The sequence below is a fragment of the Podarcis gaigeae genome, assembly GCF_964106915.1.
Source record: "Podarcis gaigeae genome assembly, chromosome: 2".
NCBI classification, from domain to species: domain Eukaryota; kingdom Metazoa; phylum Chordata; class Lepidosauria; order Squamata; family Lacertidae; genus Podarcis; species Podarcis gaigeae.
The window spans coordinates 111,923,232-111,946,568 of NC_139679.1; the positions used below are offsets into that span (position 1 = coordinate 111,923,232).

The window sequence follows — 23,337 nt, forward strand, 5'->3', positions numbered from 1 at the left end:
CTAGTAGGACTACAATAAGTTTTGTAGGGAGAAATATATGAAGTGCTACAAAGTAGATAAAGAATAGAGATATTGGTTATGAGTTTTAAATGTAACAGGGAAAATAAGAAATGTATAATAAGAGATTATGGGACGTGGGTGGCACTGTGGGTTAAACCACAGAGCCTAGGGCTTGCTGATCAGAAGGTCGACGGTTCGAATCCCTGCGACGGAGTGAGCTCCCGTTGCTCGGTCCCTGCTCCTGCCCACCTAGCAGTTTGAAAGCACGTCAAAGTGCAAGTAGATAAATAGGTACCGCTGCGATGGGAAGGTAAATGGCATTTCCATGCACTGCTCTGGTTTGCCAGAAGTGGCTTAGTCATGCCAGTCACATGACCCGGAAGCTGTACGCCGGCTCCCTTGGCCAATAAAGCGAAATGAGCACCGCAACCCCAGAGTCGGCCACAACTGGACCTAATGGTCCAGTTACCTTTACTAAGAGATTAGATTGAAAAAAATTCAGACTCGACTGATGGAAGTCAAAATATTGAGTAAGTTGTAAAAATATGTTTAATTACTGTTGAAAATGGTATGTTAAAAAAACCTAATAAAAATTTATATAAAAAAGAGTCAGGTCTAGCTCTCAGGTATTCCTTTTGCCTCAGCGTTTCTGCCAGCACCCCACGGGATGCCATGTAAACACGCACGGTTCACCTTGTAGGCTCGAGGCATTCTGGGTAAGAACTTCCCGCCACCGCACTGCACGATGTTCCTCATGTCCTCCAGCTCCAGGTTGACGTTAGGCGTAACATGGATCTCGTAGCCCTGGAAGGGAAAAGAGACAGGTCTGTGGTGTGTCAAAGGAGCACGGGAATTCGAACATTAGCGAGGAAGGGTTGAGCCAGAATTGGATTACGCCTGCGACTCAAGATGAAAGCTTACACCATAGAAATAACATATAATGAATCGAAAAATGTTTTAAATAACGTTTTAAAAAGAAAACAAAACCCAGAAGCTTTTCTTTTGGGAATTATAGGGACAGAACTACCTAAATTGTATAGAAATTTATTTATGTATGCTACTAAAGCAGCAAGAATGTTACTTGCCCCAAACTGGAAAGAAGCAGAAGCCCCAGAAAAGGAAAAATGGATACAAAAACTCATGGAATATGCAGAAATGGTGAAACTGACTGGGAGAATAAGAATTTCAAGATAACAAGCTTTTTATAAAAGAATGGACATGGTTTATTGAATATTGACTGAATTGCAAACAGATAAAAACATTGGCAGGATTAATGTTATAACCTGCAGTTTTATAAGAGTATATATCTACAGCAGATAAAGGAATGAGTAAGTTAAATGAATTTGGATATGCAGAAGATAGGAAAAAACGAATTTAAGGAACCGCAGAACGAGGGGGAAGGAAGTCAAATTTTGAAATGTTAAATTGATTGTAAAACTAATGAAATGTGTAAATTTGAAAATATAAAGAAAAAAGAAAGAAAGCTGACACCATAATGAAATGTGTTAGTCTTTAAAAGGATTAGCAAAGCTCTAGGTTGCTCCCTGCAGCAGACGGATACGGCTGCTCCTCAGAAAATTGGAAGGCATTTTCTGAGCCTTCGTTCTGTATCTTGCCTCCCACTGTTACCTCAGGGGCGGTTTAGCATTACATCTCCTCATCCTAATACTAGAACACTCCTCTGTGGAGAGGAAATTCCACCACTCCGGGCCTGCCGCAGAGAATGCCTTTTCCCAAAACTTTTCAAGGGCAGTGGAACTACTAAAGGGGACCCTTCTGCCGATCTTGCCCCCCAACCTCCCAAGGAACTGTAGGGAAGCGGTGTCAGGGTGCCAATTCGCTGTGGCCTTATAGCCTGCAAGAAGTGGGCAGGTTATCAGTTTCCTCTTTTCTTTTGTATATACAGTAGTACCTTGGGTTAAGAACTTAATTTGTTCTGGAGGTCCGTTCTTAACCTGAGGTACCACTTTAGTTAATGGGGCCTCCTGCTGCCGCCGCCACGCAATTTCTGTTCTCATCCTGTCTGTAACCCGAGGTACCACTGTAATTTTTAGTAAAATTTTCTGTTTTAACCTTTAAAGTACTCATTTTTACATCCTTAAGATATCTTCCCCTTCCATGGTTCATTTTACATATCATAAATCCCTACATATTTTGCAGAAACTATACCATTCAATATTCCGTTATAACATCCATCATAACTTATTTAGACTGTTGAATTTATCTTAATGCTGCCAGCATTTTCAGCTGTACACAGTTATTTCCCATACAGTGGTACCTCGGGTTAAGTACTTAATTCGTTCCGGAGGTCCATTCTTAACCTGAAACTGTTCTTAACCTGAAGCACCATGTTAGCTAATGGGGCCTCCCGCTGCCGCCACACGATTTCTGTTCTCATCCTGAGGTAAAGTTCTTAACCCGAGGTACTATTTCTGGGTTAGCAGAGTCTGTAACCTGAAGCGTCTGTAACCTGAAGTGTACGTAACCCAAGGTACCACTGTATATTCGAAACAGTTTTCCAATATTCTGTAAACGTATGTTCTTCTTCTTCTCTTATTCTATATGTTAAGTCTGCAAGCTGCACATATTCTGCCAGCTTAAGTTGCCACTCTTCTTTGGTTGGGACATTAAACTTACAGGTTATCAGTTTCTTCCCAGACAGGGTTCCTGCTGCACATGGGAGAGAAAAATTCAAACCGGTGCAAACCCCATTCCAACAGCTCCGGGGGTTGGGGAAAATCCTCTGCCCGCTTTGCTGTGCATACCTGGGCTAGGCAGTTCTGTGGGCATAGCCCAAAGCAAAGGCTGCTATCCGTGACCTCACCTGGAGCACGCCTCCCACTTGCCGGGCCTTCTGCAGCGACGCGGAGAGCTTGAACCGGAAGTATTCCTCCTTCTCGGGGTCGGAAACGAGGAAGCTGTTTGGGGCCAGGAAGAAGGAGTTCTGCCGGCTCTGCGAGGAGAGGAAACGTAGGAAGGAGGTTGGAGAATAGGCAGGGGAAACCAGCACCTTCCGCTTAAAGGAGGCCGCCGCACACTGCCAACTGCTTGAAAGGTATAAGGCTCTATCATGATACCACCTTCTGGTTGCTTCACCAAAACAAGGAGAGCTCTGCTGGATCAAGCCAATGGCCCTTCTAAACGGTCTCGGCCCTGGATACCTGAAGGAGCACCTCCACCCCCATCGCCGGATATATAAAAACGAAATAAAACGTTAAACACGTCCCTATACAGGGCTGCCTTCAGAGGTCTTCTAAAAGTCAGATAGCTGTTTATCTCCTTGACATCTGAAGGGAGGGTGTTCCACAGGGAGGGCACCACCACCGAGAAGGCCCTCTGCCAGGTTTCCTGTAACCTCACTTCTGGCAGTGAGGGAACTGCCAGAAGGCCCTCAGCGCTGGACCTCCGTGTCTGGGCTGAACGACGGGGATGGAGACGCTCCTTCAGATCACTGCTATGGAGCCTGATCAGTCACAGTCATCAAAGGCAGCAATACACAGTATTCTCTCCCAAACTACTCCCTGGAGAATGAAATGTCACTGCCCGCCCCCTCCGGACTGCAGGAGTGGTACATCCCTGCTGTAGAACAGAAGTAAGGTAAAGGTAAAGGGACCCCTGACCATTAGGTCCAGTCGTGACTGACTCTGGGGTTGCGGCGCTCATTTCGCTTTATTGGCCGAGGGAGCCGGCATACAGCTTCCGGGTCATGTGGCCAGCATGACTAAGCCGCTCCTGGCAAACCAGAGCAGCACACGGAAACGCCGTTTACCTTCCCGCCGGAGCGGTACCTATTTATCTACTTGCACTTTGATGTGCTTTCGAACTGCTAGGTTGGCAGGAGCAGGGACTGAGCAATGGGAGCTCACCCCGTCACGGGGATTCGAACTGCCAACTTTCTGATCGGCAAGTCCTAAGCTCTGGTTTAACCCACAGCGCCACCCGTGTCCCTCAGAACAGAAGTAACCAATGGCTATGGATATGGTTGGCCTACAGCTTCCATCATCTCTGACCACTGGGGCTGATGGGAGTTGGAGTCCACTGGCACTGGAAAGGCTAACCCTGCCCCAGAGAATTCTGGGAGGGAGGCAAGTGAAGCAGCTCACCTTCTCCAGCCAGCTGAGGGTCACGATGGGGATGCCCCGCGCCATCGCACACAGGAACTTGACCGTACGCCGGATGCGGTCCGTCACCAGGTGGGTGCAGTCGAAGACGGACTCTGCCAAGGAGCCGCCCAGCTCCGTCACAATGTGCTCCCCTTCTTCGCCGGTCCCTGCCATGAACAGCACCTGCGAGAGGCAGCAAGGGAAGGAAAGGGAAGTCACTGGGGCCGGGGGCGGGAATATAACCCCCAACCCTCAGAATGCAGCCACTGGCAAACCATTCAAATCCACGCTTCTCAAACCCTATAGAACAGCCCTTTTTCAACCTTGAGTCCCCCAAAGACTGTCGGACTACGACTTCCATCATCCCTAGCTAGCAGGACCAGTGGTCAGGGACGATGGGAGTTGTAGTCCCACAACATCTTGGGGAAAGGCTACTGCAAAACTTGGGCCACGACCTATGAATACCGTTTGTGTGTCTTTGCTCAACACAAATACGTGAACATTGTGAAATTAAAAGCGCTGAACTCTGGGCTAGATTGTGCCCACACGTTTACTGTGCTGCATGCAAGAAAACTGCTCTCACAGTAACAATGCAAAACTTCATATCGCATTTTGCATGTTTCTGTACAAATACAAAATGGTCTGGACATTTCAAAGTCTTGATGTACTGTCTGTGTTATCTCTGCAAATGTCATCTTGGATTAAAACCAACTAGTCATTATCAGAGGTAATGCCTTTGAGCTCAGTACTGTTGGCTTGTCTATAAACTGTGCAATGGGCCTTCATTACTGTTTGACTGTAACAAAAACCATTCCTGTTCCTTATCATTTTTAAAATATTTCTATGAAAGTAGTTAAGAACTTACTGGTTTTACTAAATATTGATAGCTTTCCCCTGTTTACATTCCAGTTGAGTTCAGAAGGTGGATGCTTGGATTAAAAAGTCATATGTGAAAAAAATAAATAAAAAATATGCACAAGCTACTGCTTCCATGCTGAGGGTGCCAGACGCTAAGATCCCGGAGCTCGCCCTCTCAAGGTGTTCTCCCTCCAATCCCTTCCTCCACCCCAAAACGTGTGTGCAGTACCTTTGGGACAGGACTGCCTGAGACCCCCGAGTCCTGGGTTCGCCTCCGGGGCTGGCTTCTTGTTCCCGCTGGCTTGCTCTCTGTGCTCTGCTTCCGGGACCTCCTTCCCGAGGGCGGAGTGGACTGCGCTGGCTCCTGGGGAGAAGGGGGGTAAGCAAAAAAATGAGGAGAGGGTCACACCGAGGCGGAAAAGTTCCTTTGGCTCGCAAGCCCCTCCCCACCACTGGACATCCCGCCTCCTGGTTGTCAAGGCCCAACTCTCCCTGCCTACAGGTTACCAAGGACTATCGCAGCGGAGCCAGGAGGATTCACACAGGAGGCAAGGCTAAGCCGGGTTTACTGCAGCCCGGCATGAGAGCTCAGCAAAGGAGCATTTTCCCTACAGGAAAAGTGAAGGAAGGGTTCTGAAACCCACCCAGCACTCGTGCATCCGGCTTCGTTTTCAGAAGAGGCTGCCCAACAGGATCCTGAAAAGGCCAAATCCAATTTAACCAGTCATCTTTAAGACCAGGCATGAGACCGCCTCATCCAATAGCGTCACAAATGACCTTCTTCCTCCTGCTGGTCCCTTACCCACCTGCCCAGGTTTGGCTTCTTTCCCAGAATCCTTTGGGCTGGGCACGCTCACTGAAGAGCAGCTTGACCGCCTGCTGGCTGCTCGGGTCCTTGGGCGCGAAGCCCCTTGTTCTTCCGCAGTCTCGACCGCTGTCCCCTGTTTCCCTCGCCTTGTCCTCTCCCGGGGGCCAGGGCTGTCTATGGCTGTTGGCAGCACTTCCTGAAGCCTGCTGGTGGCCTCCGTTTTCCTCTGTGAGCCCCTGGCTCGGCCTTGACGCGGGGTGGCTGCCGGTTCCCTGTTCTTGGTCTTGTCAGGGCTCGGTCCTTCTTCTTCCGACTGCTCTGGCTCCTCTTCCGGCTCTCCCATAAGTTGGGTCGGCTTCCTCCGCCGCCGCAGCCCCTGGCGCCTGATGACAGTGGCCGCTGGTTCCCTGGACTCGCCCGCATCAGCAGATCCTGCACGGCCACGGGTTGGTCGCCCTGGAACGGGAGCTGAGGAAACAGTACTGCTGGCAGACCGCAGACCGCGCCTTCGTGAGACAACAACAGAGGCCGTCGGCTCCTGTTGCACCTGTAATATGAAGGGCGATTAAGGCCTACAGGAGCTATGCGGAGAAATTCAGGGAGGGGGGAATGAAGGGCTGTAGCAGCGAAGTCCAAGCCCACCTGCTCAGAATTCCTTGCTTCTCCTGCCGGAGCTGAGCTCCTGTCTTCCGACTCCACGTCAACAGGAGCTAGGGAAGAAGCAGAGCGAAAAGCCTTAAGCCGAATGGCGCCACTTCCTGTTAGGATTCTTGCTCCGTGTTTTCAGTCATGAGATTGTTATCTACCACATGATGGTGTATGTTTTCATTCCACAGAGTGGGAAGTGACGGAGACAGGATGTTTGGGTATTACTGTGTTCCGGAAAGTGGAACAATTGTACTTTGTTCTTTCTCTCTCTGCTGTCTGATGAGAAAGAGGAAGGAGCTAAAGCAGAATGCTCCAAGTGTATTATATGTAAATAAAGTAGATTAGCCAAAATGCTGAGCTACGGAGTTCTGTTACGCAAACTGCAAATACTCTGCAAGATCCCTAAGTGTGCTGACGCCTCTTGGTATCAGTCGCTGTGAAGATCGGGCTGGAGAAAGCTTTTGAAGCTCCCGAACGACTGACCAGGAGGGAGAGAACATGCCAGTCGGGCACATGTCTCTACCAGGGTCCTACACGAGAGTAGGACGATCCTAACACTTCCACTCCAGCCACCAGGAGGCAGCACCAACCGGAAGAACCACCACTCCTTTCCTGGAAGGAGATCTCTGGTTCCAAAACATGAACCCCACTAAACCCCGGCTCAACCCTCCCAGAGGATTCACATAGAGTTGAGCCTCCCAGGCTCGTCAGCTATTCCTAAGTTAAAGGTAAAGGGATCCCTGACCATTAGGTCCAGTCGTGGCCGGCTCTGGGGTTGCGGCGCTCATCTCACTTTATTGGCCAAGGGAGCCGGCGTACAGCTTCCGGGTCATGGGGCCAGCATGACTAAACCACTTCTGGTGAACCAGAGCAGCGCACGGAAACGCCGTTTATCTTCCTGCCGCAGCGGTACCTATTTATCTACTTGCACTTTGACGTGCTTTCGAACTGCTAGGTTGGCAGGAGCAGGGACCGAGCAACGGAAGCTCACCCCGTCGTGGGGATTCGAACTGCCAACCTTCTGATCAGCAAGTCCTAGGCTCTGTGGTTTAACCCACAGCGCCACCCGTGTCCCATTCCTAAGTTACAGGAACGCAAATGGAAACCCTCCATGGTTCGGCCTCTGCCACCGCCAGTTTCTCTACTAAGCTCCACTGGGCCTGCTGTTTGGAGATTGGGCCAGCTCCTGCATGACAGACCCTTAAGAAATCCTCCAATGAACAAATAGGGGGGTTTCCCACCCCCACCCCCTATGAAGGGTTGTTGCCCAAAAAGAAATGGATGGAGTCAGGGAGAAGGCCGGGCAGCCTTGCACAGCGCTCTTTCCCTGCAATAGCCACGTGCTACTTCACCCCTTCCCTGACACCCAGCCAACTCTCATATATACAACAAACCCCTCTTTACTGGGACTTTTGATGTATATTTTTAAGGACCAACCCAATTCTGGAGATTGTATGTATTTACCCTGGTTTGGGCGTTGTTGTTTTTGATTGTCAAAGCCTCCCCTGGGACCTAAGGGCTTTTGCTGCTGGTGGTTATTTAATATACACAGAGTGGGAAAGACACACAATTCACATGCAAGGAAGCAGTTCCAAGAGGAAACACTGTATTTCTTGCTCCGTAAGACGCACCTATTTTCTAGAGGTGGAATGCAAGGAAAAAAATATTCTTTAAAGGGAGCGCTGAGCAGAGCCTGTATGCATCCCAGGCTTTGCTCAGCTCTCCCTTTCACGAATTGCGAGGAGCGTTTGTGCAGCACTTGCAGGCTTTTCCCCAAGGAGGGAGAAGGGCAGCCTATCATTGACGGGCTGCCCTTATCCCTCCTCGGAGGAAAGCCCCCAAGAGCCGCACACACGCTCCACATGGCTCTTTAAAGGGAGCGCTGCTCTTGGGGGCTTTTCCAGGAGGTGGGTGAAGGGACTGAGGGGCTAAGCCAGAAGCTAGAACAGCAAGAGGGAGCGCTGCGCAGCGATCCCTCTTGCTGTTCTGGCTTCTGGGATAGCTGCGCAGCCTGCATTCGCTCCATAAGACGCACATACATTTCTCCTTACTTTTTAGGAGGGGAAAAGTGTGTCTTATAGAGTGAAAAATATAGTATCTAGAGAGCAGGGGGCGGTCTGCTCTCATGGAAAGCCAGACAACAATAAGCAGCGTCTCAACACACTTGCAATAGCCATATCTGCAGTTGGGGGTCTTACTCTCGGGGTTCTGGGTTCGAGCCCCACGTTGGGCAAAAGATTCCCGCATTGCAGGGAGCTGGACTAGAGGACCCTCGTGGTCCCTTCCAACACAATTCTATGATTCTATTATTAGACCTTTTTTGGATGACCAAACACTCCCCAGCCATCCCTACCGCTCACCTGCCTCGCTCTGTGCCTCGAACTTCACATCACTGCTTCCACCTTTGGGGGCTGTCACACCCTCTTGTTTTGGGCTCCTGGAGACCTCGTTGGCCAAAGTCGAGGGTTGACTGCTGTGAACAGAAGGAATCTGCCCTGCATGGATCAGCTGGGCTTCCTCTTCCTGCTTGAGCTCCTGGGCAGCAGCGCCTCCCACTGGCTGCGATGTAGGCTGAGAACAGGGCAGTTGTGGAGTGCTGGTCCCTGGGAGGCTGGCCGCCTGTTGCCGCCTAGAGGCCGACCCTGAAACTACCATCTGCGTCGCCTGCTCGGACGAACGCGGCAAGATTAGTTCTGTATCTTCCTCCTCTTTGCCAAGAAAGTCCTGAGTGGGGTCTTCCGAGAGCCGCCCGGGATCCTGGCAGAATGGCTGAGTTGCTTCCATCGTGTAAGCATCCGAGTCGTCGTCATTCAGAAAGGAGCTGCTCTCTGCACGGAGAGAAAGAAGAGAGGCGATCCCAATACAGTGTTCATTGTCCCCTGACTCTAATCTAGTTATCTCCCGCTTGGACTACTGCAATGCGCTCTATGTGGGGCTACCTTTGAAGGTGACCCGGAAACTACAACTAATCCGGAATGCAGCAGTTAGACTAGTGACTGGGAGCGGCCGCCAAGACCACATAACACCAGTCCTGAAAGACCTACACTGGTTCCCAGTACATTTCTGAGCACAATTGAAAGTGTTGGTGCTGACCTTTAAAGCCCTAAACGGCCTCGGCCCAGTATACCCGAGGGAGCGTCTCCACCCCCATCGTTCTGCCCAGACACTGAGGTCCAGCGCCGAGGGCCTTCTGGCAGTTCCCTCACTGCGAGAAGCAAGGTTACAGGGAAGCAGGCAGAGGGCCTTCTTGGTAGTGGCACCCGCCCTGTGGAACGCCCTCCCAGCAGATGTCAAAGAGAAAAACAACTACCAGACTTTTAGAAGACACCTGAAGGCAGCCCTGTTTAGGGAATCTTTTAATGTTTAATAGACTATTGTATTTTAATATTCTGTTGATAGTCGCCCAGAGTGGCTGGGGAAACCCAGCCAGATGGGCGGGGTATAAATAAATAAATAAATAAATAAATAAATAAATAAATAAATTATTAGATAGGGGATGGGGCATCTTTGGCCTGCAAAATGTTACTGGACTACAACTTCCAACAGCTTCAACCGCTGGCCATGCTTGTTGGGGTTGATGGGAGATGTAGTTCGGCCACATCTAATTCTCAGCCCTTAAATCCTCTCATCACGGCCTTATAGAAATAAATCGGAGGTGCTTTTTAAAGCGGCCCTTTGACTAGCGTGCTGACGGGGTGGGGTGGGGAAATCGACCAAGAGTCTTGCAGCAACTGAAAAGACCCAACAAATGGATAAAGAAGATGATGAACTATGCGGAAATGCCAAGGCTGACTGGTAAGACCAGGCACCAAGAATATGTAGATAAATTCAACAAAGAACAGCATAACTTTATAGAATATATTAAAGAACACTGTAAACAATTTAAAACGTTAGCAGGATTGACATAGCGCTTGTAATTTAAAACGACAAAGGATAAAATTGAAGGGTTATCATTTAGATAAATATAATTAGATGCAGAAGAAAGGGAAGATAAATTTTGGAAGCCATGGGGGGGTAGGGGGGAGCCCGGGGGTTCAGGGAACCCATAAATGTATTCATATGGACAACGGGTTAAATGCAAACAATTGTGTGTGAGAAAGAAAGAAAGAAAGAAAGAAAGAAAGAAAGAAAGAAAGAAAGAAAGAAGGAAAGAAAGAAAGAAAGAAAGAAAGAAAGAAAGAAAGAAAGAAAGACCCCCAAAATTTTATAACGATCTTTCACGGGCTAATTCCCAGTTCATCTGTGCAAATCTCTTTACATGCATTTATACAAATATATTTTCCTGGTGGTAAGAAAACTGGGAGTTATAAGTGAAGCCAGGAGGGAATGAAATGAATATATATATATAGATATGAAGATGGGGACAATTCAAATAGAGCTGACGAAGAGGACAAGCTGACAAGAGTTTATGCCATGAGGTTTTCAGCAAGAACTACTGCTCCCTTACACAATGATGCCCCCTCAGGCCTGAAACCACCCCTCCAAAGTTTGGATTCCTTATACCCATCAGCCCCAGCCAGCAGGGCCAATCAGGGCAGGCCCAGACATTCAGTACTGAACCCCATTGGACCAAATGGTGGATTGTGTAGACTGTAAGGATTGAGGGAAGTGGCGCAGTCTGGAAGAGTCCATCTGGACAACTGCGGGGAAGAGGCTGCCATGTGGACACGGGTCAAGATGGACTCACCTTTCGCAGCCCGGAGTCTGCATGGCAGAGAGGGAGACTGAAAGACAAACGGCTCTGCAGCCGCCTCTTCGAGAGCACAACTGGCACCTGGGTGGAGGGTGGAAAAGACAGGAAAGGTGTTCAACATTTTGAGAGGATCCATTTTTTTTATATATAAAAAAGGGTAAAAGAGTATTGGGAAATAATTTATAATGAACTGGAAAAAAATTGTTTAAAAGCACTTTTACAAAAAAAACAACAACCAGAGTCCTTTTTGTTGGGGATAATTCAGACAGAAATTCTCAGGTGTCAAAAAAGGTTATTTATGTATGCCACTACGGTGGCCTGTGTTTTGTTAGTCCCAAAATGGAAAACGAGCGAGGTCCCAACTAAAGAAGAATGGCAACTTAAACTGATGGAATATGCGCAGCTTGTGGACTTAACATATAGAATAAGAGAACAAGAAGAACATACGTTTAGAGAAGATTGGAAAATGTTTACTGAATATATGAGGGGAAATTGTGTACACTTTAAAAAGTTGGCAGCATTAAGATAAATTCAACAGCGTAAATAAGTTTTGATGGAAGTAGTAACAGTTTAGTTATATAAAATATGCAGGCATTTATGTAATGCAAAATGAACCATGGAAAGTGAAGAAGGGGTGTCACTGATATTTTAAGGTTGTTTAAATGAATATTCTAAACTGTAAAACAGAAAAATTAATAAGAATTAGAGAGAGGGAGAGGGAGAGGGAGAGGGAGAGAGAGAGAGAGAGAGAGAGAGAGAGAGAGAGGACCCTCTCTCTTTAAATCTTCAAACCTCCCCCACCACAAGTTTACACCCCCCCCCTTTTAGGCTCTGCACTCCTCCTCTCCCAACACAACAGCTATACCTCTTCCCCCTGCCCCAATCTTCATCCAAAAACTGACACAAATAAATCTAACGGGTCATAGGGAAGCTGCTTTGTGGAGAATCGGATAATTGGTTTCCCTAGCTCAGTGCTGCCAGTGGCTCTCAGGCATCTCCATCTCTCCCAGCCCCCCCCCCTCGGGGATTGAAACTGGGACATTCTGCATACCAAGCAGGTGTCCTGCCACGGAGTTTCAGGCCTTCCCTATGTAACATAAACCAATGTAATGAAACGAAGACAAAAAATATCACAAGAGAAAATGCTTGGCCAAATAACAAGGCTTTAACTTGGGGCTACTGAGTGCCGGGTGTACCTTCCTCTGGCGGGTGGGGGGCAGGGGGCATTCAACAGTCAATGTCCTCTCTTTTCTACATATCCCCCCCCCCCCACTGATGCTGCACAGGACCAGTGCTTAGAAACGACAGTGTTGGTGCTTATAAGCCAAGGCCCAAATAGCAGCCACACACTGTCTCACATGTTTTCCCCAGAGAAGCCAGATTTCTCAACCACTAACCCTGCCAACCTAGCAGTTCGAAAGCACGTCAAAGTGCAAGTAGAGAAATAGGTACCGCTCCGGCGGGAAGGTGAACGGCGTTTCCGTGTGCTGCTCTGGTTCGCCAGAAGCGGCTTAGTCATGCTGGCCACATGACCCGGAAGCTGTACACCGGCTCCCTCGGCCAATAAAGCGAGATGAGCGCCGCAACCCCAGAGTCGGCCACGACTGGACCTAATGGTCAGGGGTCCCTTTACCCCTGTGACAGCTGCCACGGGCTTCACTCAGAATCCTGCAAAACTCCTTACCTTTCGCCTTTGCAGCCACGGGAGAGGAGGTCTCGACAGGCAAGAAACACTGAGTGGCCTGGAGAGCCAGGTCGGGCTCCTCTGGGGGATGAGAGGGGAAGGGGAGAAGAATGAACCTTATATTTCTGAAGGCGGGGTGCCATGCATAAGTAGGCCAAAATGGCAACACTCTCACAGAAGTGGGAGGTAATCAGGTTGGCTCAAGTGCAAACAGCCCTTAGGAAATGAAAAAACAACAATCCAGTGAGGGCAGAACACACTCAGTGGGTTAAGTAACGCTGACTGATTGCCAGGGGGAATGCAATGGAGTATCCAAGACAGAAGGCAGGGCTTGCTGATTTGAACACCGGCACTCAGCATTGCCGCCTTTCCTGATGGGTCCTACCTGTGAACGCGACACCCAAGCAGGCACTGCTCCTGCACAGAGCTCAGAGCATCCCCATCCATCAGCCCGGGCACTGAGGTCCAGCTCCGAGGGCCTTCTAGTGGTTCCCTCACTGCAAGAAATGAGGTTACAGGGAACCAGGCAGAGGGCCTTCTCGGTGGTGGCGCCCACCCTGTGGAAGGCCCTTCCATCGGATGTCAAGGAAATAAACCGCTATCTGACTTTTAGAAGACCTCTGAAGGCAGCCCTGTTTAGGGAAGTATTTAATGTTTGGTGTTTTATTGTGTTTTTAATATTCTGTTGGAAGCCGCCCAGAGTGGCTGGGGAAACCCTGCCAGATGGGCAGGGTATAAATAAATAAATAATTATTATTATTATTATCATTATTAAAGAGTTGCGGCTGCCAAGCCCTTCTCCCTTGGCTCCAAGCAGGCATGGGGAACTTTTGGCCCACCACAGCTTGTTCAACAACAACCCTCAGCAGCCAAGAGTACAATGGCCAATGGCCAGGGATGCAGGAAGTTGTAGTTTGGGAACACCTGGAGGGGCAAAGGTTCCCCACACCTGGCTCAGAGCTGCTGAGGGAAAAGCAAGGATTTGAGGGAAAATATACTGTCTGAATAATCTTGGTACCTATGGACACCTCTCTGGTGCCTGTAATGCAGGACAGAAGTAGTCTAAATAAAATACACTGGTACCTTGGTACTCAAACAACTTGGAACCCAAATACTGCAAACCCAGAAGTGTTCTGGTTTGTGAACTATTTTTGGAAGTCGAATGTGCTCCGTTTTGAGTGTTATGCTTCTGATTTGAGTGTTACGCTGAGGTCTGTCTGTTTTTGCTTATTTATTTTGCGTTTTTTGCAGCTCTTTTTGTTTTGTTTCTGTGACTGTGTGGAACCCAGTTCAGATACTGATTGATTGATTGATTGATTGATTGATTGTGTGACTGCAGTACATTGATTATTCCTTTCATTTTATGGATGAATGGTCTTGTTATATAGTAAATTCATGTTAAATTGCTGTTTTAAGGGTTGTTTTTAAAAGTCGGGAATGGATTGAAAAGTGTGCCTTGGTTTTGGAACGCTTTGGTTTTGGAACGGATTAAGTTTGAGAACCAAGGTACCACTGTAAAATGAATCTAAAGGGCACCTGACTTGTGGAAGGCCCTGCTCAGGACAACTGCACAAGCGCAAACCTAGTACCACATCTCAGGTGTATTCCAAGTCGAACGAGAGACCCAGTTTTTCGTCTCGCTTTACTTCATACCCACCATCAGTGTTGCTGTCGTCTCCTGGCTGGGGCTCCTCTCCTTCTGTATCTGTATCTTCATCCTCTTTGCAAGCTTCACGGCCGACCCTTGCTTCCACCGTGGAGCCAGTCGACTTCTTCCTATTCAGACAGGATTTCACGGCGACCAGCTGCATGTCTTGCTCTTCCGAGGGCTTCCTGGGCAACGGTTCAGCCTCTCCCTCCACGTCCGTGTCGCTGTCTTCAGCCACAGATTCCTTGTGGGATGGAGACGTCGCTTCCGCATCTGTGTCGGCGTCCTCCCCTTCAACAGTTCTGGAGATCTGCTGAGGACCAGAAACATCTGGTTTCTCAAGAGGGATACATCCTCCACTGAGCCCGGTGGCTGTGTGGTCCTTGTTTGAGCCCACATCTGGATTTCCATCCTCCTCCTCCTCTTCCACATCTGTATCACTGTCAACAGAGAGACCAGCCAAGTGTTGACTCTCAGGTCTCCCCAAGAGCTCCTTCCCACCTAAAACGCTGGACTGTCCACTGGCAGCTTCACAACCCCTCTGGGGTTCAGCATCAGGCTCCTTTCTCTCCCCTACAGCATCAGGACCATCCCTTATACCGTTGCCCAGGTGACTGTTGCCCGGCAGCGCAGCCTCCTCAATGGAGATCTCTCCCCCGTTTGTCCCGACAGGCTTGCAGCTTGACGGACGGAGGCTGTGAGCAACATTTGAATTGTCCAGCGCCAAGTCGGCCATTTCCACATCTGTATCGCCACCGCTGTCCCCCGCAGCCTCGTGGGTCTTCGGAATCCCAGCTGGATCCCCCACGTCGAGAGACGGGTCTTCCACATCTGTGTCGCTGTCCTCCTCGAAAGCAGGCTTTTGGGTCCTCCTTCCATGCACATCTGGGTTAGCGCCTGCCTCTTCCCCATCTCTGTCACCGCTCCCTTTCTCATTGGGCTGGCAGCAGCCCCCAGGGTGCGCGACACCTTTGGCCCCTTTGCAGACAACCCCCTCCTTTACGGGACAGGGATCAAGGCCTCCGGGAGATGCAGCAATTGGATTCTCCAGTCCTTCCTCTGCATCGGTATCGCTGTCTCCATTTTCAACCGGTTGGTGCGCCTGCAAGCCTGCAACCCCAGGGCTCTCTGCTCGTTCCACATCTCTGGTGCTGTCCACCGTTTGGTGGCTCTTCCGACAGCCGGCGTCTGGAGTCCCCACCGTCGGCTCCTCCTCATCGGTGTCGCTGCCCAACTCTAAGTCCCAGCCCCCTTCCCTCAGGCCCCCAGACGTTGGCGTTTCAGGGGTGCTGCCTGCTCTCAGCTCATCCTCCACGCCTGTATTGCTGTCCTGGTGGGATTTGATGAGGTACGGCTTTGATGGGGGTGCTGAGTCTCCTGACTTCACTCCTGTTCCTGTAATTCTTGGCTGGACAGGATGCCCCTCTTGGCTTGGGGTACCATCCTGGCTCTCAAGAAACAGGCGCAGGGATGGACAAGGCGGTTCGCTGCCAGAGGGTTCCTCGTTCTCTTCATCACTGCAGGGTACAAATAACAAGCGGGGGAGTGGTTTAAAGCTCACAGCAAGTCGTCAGATTCCCTCTACTGTACAACCTGGGGCTCTGACCCATTTAGAGATCTCTTAGTCAAGGGGTCAGCAAACTTTTTCAGCAGGGGGCCGGTCCACTGTCCCTCAGACCTTGTGGGGGGCCAGACTATTTTTTTTGGGGGGGGGGGATGAATGAATTCCTTTGCCCCACAAATAACCCAGAGGTGCATTTTAAATAAAAGGACACATTCTACTCATGTAAAAACATGCTCATTCTACTCATGTAAAAACATGCTCATTCTACTCATGTAAAAACACGTTGATTCCCGGACCGTCCATGGGCCGGATTGAGAAGGCGATTGGGCTGGATCCGGCCCCCGGGCCTTAGGTTGCCTACCCATGTCTTAGTCAATGAATCTAACAGATTTATGTGGTGGATAAAGCTTTTGGTGGGAGCGGCCGCCGAGACCATATAACACTGATCCTGAAAGACCTGCATTGGCTCCCAGTACATTTCCGAGCACAATTCAAAGTGTTGGTGCTGACCCATTTCAGTACTTCCGGGTTTGGTGCAGTGAATAACCCGAAAATGCACAACCTGCAGCGTTCGCAACCCGAGGTATGACTGTATATAACTGGAATGTGCTTTAGCACTAATTACAAAATTAATACCACCCTCTGCTGACGCCTCCAAAGATCTGCTAATTGAAGATATACCATCACTGGACATGGAGGCTCCATTTCTACCGATTGTTACTATGAGCCACGGTACAGTCCACGGGTACGTTTAATCCTTCCCACAGTGCTTACGCACCCTATTTCTTCCACAGGGACTGCCATATACCAGGCCTGCTTCCCTTGAGAAAAGGCAGCTAGAAAAAGGCATTACCTTTCAGGCACGACAGTGGCAGAGGGAGAGAAGAACACAGAGGAACCCAAAGCGGAGCATCTTCCAGCACCATCTTTGATAGAGGAATCTGACCCTAGTGGGGAAGACAGGAAATGTAAAGAATCAGGAACAGCAGGGATGGGGAACTCCAGATTAAATAAACCTAAACAAATCGTTTGCAATCAATACGACATATATACAGTGGTACCTCGGGTTAAGTACTTAATTCGTTCTGGAGGTCCGTTCTTAACCTGAAACTGTTCTTAACCTGAAGCACCACTTTAGCTAATGGGGCCTCCCGCTGCTGCTGAGCCGCCAGAGCACGATTTCTGTTCTCATCCTGAAGCAAAGTTCTTAACCCAAGGTGCAATTTCTGGGTTAGCGGAGTCTGTAACCTGAAGCGTATGTAACCCGAGGTACAACTGTATATACAGTGGTACCTCTGGTTGCAGACATGATCCATTCCGGGGTACCGTTCACAACCCAAAAAGTCCGTAACCAGAGCGGCGCTTCTGCGCATGTGTGAAAGAGCACTTCTGCGCATGCGAGAACCGCAGAGAACGCTTCGGCGCGTGTGCGCATGGTGAAACCCAGAAGTAAACATTTCTGGGTTTGCCGCGTTCTTAACCCGAAAAAACACAACACGAAGCATTCGCAAGAAGAGGTATGACTGTATGCATATGTATATGTGTGTGTGTGTGTGTGTGTGTGTATACAAGTTATACATTTCACTAATTTCCAGTCACTTCAAAGCTTGACTTCCTTCCCCCCCTTTCTGTGGTTCCTTAATTTTATTTTTAATATCTTCTGCGTATCCAAATTAACTCAATCCGCTCATTTATTCTTCTTTAGATATATATACTCCTATGAAACTGCAAGTTAACTGTTTATATTTGGACAACTTTCCTGCTGTATTTTATCAGAAGGAGAAAAAAAAATATTTTCCTTAATAACAATTTAAATAAATTATTTAACTAAAGCAGTAACATTATAGCATATGTATCCATGTTTGTTAACTGATGTGGTTAAACAAAAACAAAAAAAGACTTGAGTTTTAGCACACATGAAAAACTTTAAACAAATACAGTGGTACCTCTGGTTAAGAACTTAATTCGTTCTGAAGGTCCGTTCTTAACCTGAAACTGTTCTTAACCTGAGGTACCACTTTAGCTAACGGGGCCTCCTGCTGCCGCTGCTGCACGATTTCTGTTCTCATCCTGAAGCAAAGTTCTTAACCGAGGTGCAATTTCTGGGTTAACGGAGTCTGTAACATGAAGCGTATGTAACCTGATGCGTACGTAACCCGAGGTACCACTGTACTTATTTCCCGATGAATAGCCTTCGGACTATAATGTAACTTAAACAGAAAACTATATTTAGAAAGATTTTTCCTCCAAAAGAATTTTATTTTTAAAATCTGATTTTTTTATTTTTTAAAAATGTGATTTTTAAATTTTTTTAAAAAAAATCATTTATTTTTATCCACCCTGCCAGGTGGGCAGTATGGCAGATCCCCACCACTTTCCCAACACCCACTTACCATCACTTGCTGGGAGATGTCGGCTCCTGCCTGCCCCATTTACTAATTCCTCCCCATCTTCCTCCTTGTCAGAATCCTGCACCAGGACTCCTCCAAAGCCCATCCGCTTCCCGGGTGCAGGTGTCTCCTCAATGGCCAAAGCACCGACATCCACAATCTTCTGCGTGGGTGGCACCTCCACAGACTCATTGAGCGATTCATCGGTGCCATCTGGGACCAGCACGAAGTACTGGCACCCCACGTCCCCAAAGATCAGAGCATCTCCATCCTGAAGGCTGTATCGGACATGTGGGATCAACACCATGCGCTGCCGGCGTGTGCGATTCAGGCTTCCCAGGTCATACAACAGGTGGGGTCCCCTGTGAGAAGGAACCTCGATCACAGCGTGAGTTTTGGAAACTGAAGCGGCGGGCAAGCAGACCTGACAGCTTTCCAGACGGCCAATGACGTTCTCCCCAGGGTAGATCCAGAAATCTAGAAGAATTAATTGATTAATCAATGGAAAATATTTACATCCTGCCCTCCATCCGAAGAACTCAGGGCAGGGAGTAAAGGTAAAGGGACCCCTGACCATTAGGTCCAGACGTGACTGACTCTAGGGTTGCGGCGCTCATCTCGCTTTATTGGCCGAAGAAGCCAGCGTACAGCTTCCGGGTCATGTGGCCAGCATGACTAAGTTGCTTCTGGTGAACCAGAGCAGCGCACGGAAACACCATTTACCTTCCCGCCGGAGCGGTACCTATTTATCTACTTGCACTTTGACGTGCTTTCGAACTGCTAGGTTGGCAGGAGCAGGGACCAAACAACGGGAGCTCACTCCGTCGCGGGGATTCAAACCGCCGACCTTCTGATCGGCAAGTCCTAGGCTCTGTGGTTTAACCCACAGCGCCACCCCCGTCCCTGGCAGGGAGTAATAACTTCAATAAAATAACTACCCTAGGCCAATAAAATAAAAATACATATAAACTTTGGCGTATCAAAGATAGCTCAGCTAGGCATAATTTCCAGAAGCTATGTTTTCATCCCCCGACACCAAAATGGTATCCGCACCGATGCCAACCAGATTTGAAGGGGTGTGTTGTTTCAGATGACCTATTCACACAACCTCCACACTGAAGCTCCGTATGAAAACCAGGAAGCAGCCCTTAGGTAGTAGGAATCCCAAGAAGCAAACAAGTTCTCTGAAATATTAACACACCCTCCCTTGTTCTCTTCTGTACAAGGAAAGCCTTGCATTTTATGAGTGGCATATATTCTCCCTAAGTACTTCCAATAAGTTGCACACTCGTCCTAGTGAATCGGGAAAGTGATTATATAATTATGCTTGAAGTCAGCCCTCAACCAACTTCCAAGTCTGTCCTTCAATATGATCAGCGCTAGACACTGCATGGAAGGAGCCACAGATCTCCCACAATCCAGGAGATTCATTCTGCCCCCTCCATTCCTGTTTTTCCACCAAACTCTGTTATTTAGGCAGTTCTTTTCATTTGATTGGTGTTAGTTCTTAATTTAGTTTTTAGCTCCCTCTTGGTTTCTTTCAATTGGTTATAGCTGCTGTTCTGTGTATTTACCTCAATATTTTGATTATATGCTTAAGCAGGTTGTGTTGGACTATGCCAAAATGGCAAAACTGACTGGAAAGCTCCGGAACCAGGAAGATCAAAACTTTAATAAGGAATGGGGGGGGGGGGGAAAGGATATAATTTATCTTGGAGACCACTTTAAGCAGTTGAAAACATTAGCAGGATTTGACATTTTCATACCAAAAAAAGTTTTTTATTTGAGTTTCTACTGAAATGAGGCTGCATTTTAATGTTGTCTTTTAATCGTATTTTTAAGTTGTATTTTAATCAACTGTTTTTATACCTGGTGTTAGCCGCCCTGAGCCCTGGGGAGGGCGGGGTATAAATAAATAAAATTTATTATTATTATTACAACACTTGTAATGTAATGAGAACTATGGACATAAAGGAGTTATAAAAAACATGGATTATTGAAAAAAGATGCAGTAGAAAAGGTTTAACAACAGAAACCCATGGAGGGGAAGGTGGGAAGTCCAGAGATTCGGAGGAATCTTCTAATTGTGGATGTGCTGTGATATTATTGTAATTTTTAAAATTTGGAAAAGCAAATAAAAAATATTTTAAAAAAAATAAAAAGGTGCTTAAGCAGGTTAAGGCACCCTGACCACTTTTCTGAACAAAAAGGCAGGATAAAACTCCACCAACAAACCCACAAGTCCCTGACTTTCAAACCTCCACCTGTGTTCATCCATCTGTTCAGAGGCAAGCCTATTTATATGAACCATTAATCAGGTATAACCACACCTGAATTGTTTACATAACCAAGGGTAAATCAGACCATGATCAATGGGATTTAGCAACTCTGGCACACCCTAAAAATCACAGCCTCTCTGGTGGATGAAGGAAGGTGTAGAAATTTCCATAAAGAAACGCAAAAAGAGACAATTTAGCAAAGCCATCAACAAAGGGTTAACCCATGCAGAAACTGATGCAGCTGGATGCTAAGTTCAGGTTAAAGGTAAAGGGACCCCTGACCATTAGGTCCAGTCGTGGCTGACTCTGGGGTTGCAGCGCTCATCTCCCTTTATTGGCCGAGGGAGCCGGCATACAGCGTCCAGATCATGTGGCCAGCATGACTAAGCCGCTTCTGGTGAACCAGAGCAGAGCACGGAAACGCCGTTTACCTTCCCGCCGGAGCGGTACCTATTTATCTACTTGCACTTTGACATGCTTTCGAACTGCTAGGTTGGCGGGAGCAGGGACCAAGCAACGGGAGCTCACCCCGTCACGGGGATTCGAACCGCTGACCTTCTGATCAGCAAGCCCTAGGCTCTGTGGTTTAACCCACAGCGCCACCTGCATTCAGGTTACTCCCAGGTTAATCAAACTCAGGTTTACAACCTGAGCATTTGACCCTTATGTATTGCGAACTGCTATTGCTCGCTTTCTGGTCAAGATGAGCTCTGAATGTAAGTTTACAATGACAAATTCAAAGGAAGGCAACATCAAATTAGGGATGAATGTGGAGCAGTGTGTTTTGGCCCTAGGCTACTGCCAATGGGAGGAGGAGCAGAATTATTCACAGGTAGGTTGGGATGGGCAGATGGCAAAGATGCCAACCTATGGAAGCAGCCTCTCTGTTGTTCAAACTGGCCCTCCTCCCTAAGCCCCACTGCCAAGGAGTAACTTTATATTATTCACGAACCAACTTTAAAATCAACCCACACTAACAGTAATCAGCAAAACCCCTTTTTCTCTTGGCAGGAACTGAGTGCCCCAAGACCCAACAATACAAGGGCTGGTTTTAATTTGCCTTCCCTCTCTTTCTCTCCTCACACAGATCGTAAGATAGAAATGGCTCCTCGTACAGATCAGAGATGCAGAACCCTTCATACCCAGCCTTTGGAATGCAGCAATCTATGCAATCAAACGCAGCAGAGGAAAATAAGGGCTTGATCGCTTCTTAGGAAAATTGCACCCGGAGGTCAGGGTCCTTACCTTTCTCGGGGCCATACTTGCCGCTCAGGAGGCGCAAGCGTCCCACGGGCTTGGGGGGCTTCCCAGAGTCGCCAGCCCCATCGGAGGAATCGTCAGGATCCCCTTCTTCATCCCAGACCAAACGCTGCGTTAGATCCATTCTGCAAGAGACAAAAGGAGCCATAACCTCGCATCGTGGCAGAGACACAAACACACGCACGCCCCCTTCCCCAGATCTCAGTTGCACTGATCCTGACCCTGCAAAAAAAATCCTCCCGACCCATTTTCTGACGCCCCCTGCCCTCGATTTTCCATCTGCCCGCAAACCCATTTTCCCAACTTTTTTTTTTTTTTGCACATTTCTATCCTAAAGCCTCACCGCCCCCCCCCCCCAATAAACCGCACTGCAAGCAGCTTCAAGGGAACCAACCCCTAAAACAGAACGCGGGACAAAAGTCTCTGCAAGCGGCAGCCCCAGGAGTTGGGCTCCAGCGCTCACTTCTCTGCATGCAGGTCCCGCCTCTCTCTCCATTGGTCAGCCGCGCCGCCACTTTAAAGCTCTCCTCCTCTCCATTGGTCTGTTCACCTGGTGGGAGGGAGAACGGAGAGGGTTAAACGGTTCCCCCGCCTGCCCGGGAGGCAAGAAGAGAATGACCACAGAGAAGAGAAACGTCGGGCTAGAGGGCCACACAGGCACGACAACCATAGAGTTACAAAGATTTCAGCTTCCTGAACTGCAGTGCAACTCCACTGCGGGAGCCGTCGGTAGGCTCGGTCTTCGCGAGGAATTAGGGGAAGCGCAAAGGCTGTTGTGTACCCCTCAGGAAACCCCAAAGGGGATCACTTTGGGATCTTCGGGGACCTGCTGCCCGGGAAGCGAGCTCTCTTGCGATCCCCAGCTGCTCTGAAGTGTTGTAAACAATAAAAATCTGCCCTTTTCCCCTTATAGGGTATCCAAGAGCCCATATAGAGTCCTTACGTGGGTTCCCTATTGGTAGGAGAGAATAACAGAGGCCATCCAGAGAATATTAAGCTTGATCTTTATTGATCTGTTGCAACAGGGTGCTCCCCTCACACGCAGGAAAGGAGGAGGAACCCAGAACAATGGCGCACAAGGCATTATATAGACTTTTGAAATTGCCACCATGTAGCTCAAGACCACCCCCAGAAACATCATACATACATCACAGAAGGGGTGTAACCCAAGACCACCCCCCACAAACATCATACCTATATCACAGAAAAGGTGGTCTACAGCAGAAATTTGAATGTTGTTGTTTTTCCTGTCTGCCGGGTTATCTGATAATGCCTTATCTGATTGCCTTTCCTGGTAGTCTGTCACCAGGTGTGATATACATACGCAATACAGTGGTACCTCAGATTACCAGATTACGCTTCAGGTTACAGACTCCGCTAACCCAGAAATAGTACCTCGGGT

The 23,337-nt window shown here is 48.4% G+C and overlaps 1 protein-coding gene across 2 annotated transcripts in view; it reads right to left on the minus strand.

Annotated features, from left to right (window-relative positions):
• The window catches only part of MDC1 (mediator of DNA damage checkpoint 1), a 38,636-nt gene extending 16,022 nt beyond the window's left edge, over window positions 1-22,614 (minus strand). Inside the window, exons 1-14 of one of the 2 annotated variants that reach the window (XM_083723160.1) lie at window positions 22,330-22,602; window positions 21,921-22,060; window positions 18,400-18,873; window positions 16,860-16,953; window positions 14,452-15,959; window positions 12,795-12,875; window positions 11,105-11,191; window positions 8,778-9,245; window positions 6,412-6,479; window positions 5,768-6,316; window positions 5,191-5,325; window positions 4,104-4,286; window positions 2,825-2,953; window positions 694-804 (exon numbers count right to left, since the gene is read on the minus strand). In XM_083723160.1, coding sequence (XP_083579286.1) covers window positions 694-804; window positions 2,825-2,953; window positions 4,104-4,286; window positions 5,191-5,325; window positions 5,768-6,316; window positions 6,412-6,479; window positions 8,778-9,245; window positions 11,105-11,191; window positions 12,795-12,875; window positions 14,452-15,959; window positions 16,860-16,953; window positions 18,400-18,873; window positions 21,921-22,059 — 4,026 coding nt within the window. In that variant the 5' untranslated portion in view covers window position 22,060; window positions 22,330-22,602. Of the gene's footprint in view, window positions 1-693; window positions 805-2,824; window positions 2,954-4,103; window positions 4,287-5,190; window positions 5,326-5,767; window positions 6,317-6,411; window positions 6,480-8,777; window positions 9,246-11,104; window positions 11,192-12,794; window positions 12,876-14,451; window positions 15,960-16,859; window positions 16,954-18,399; window positions 18,874-21,920; window positions 22,061-22,329 lie in introns of both variants that reach the window. The other variant, XM_083723161.1, reaches the window with a different exon arrangement.
• Window positions 22,615-23,337: the final 723 nt, after the last annotated feature.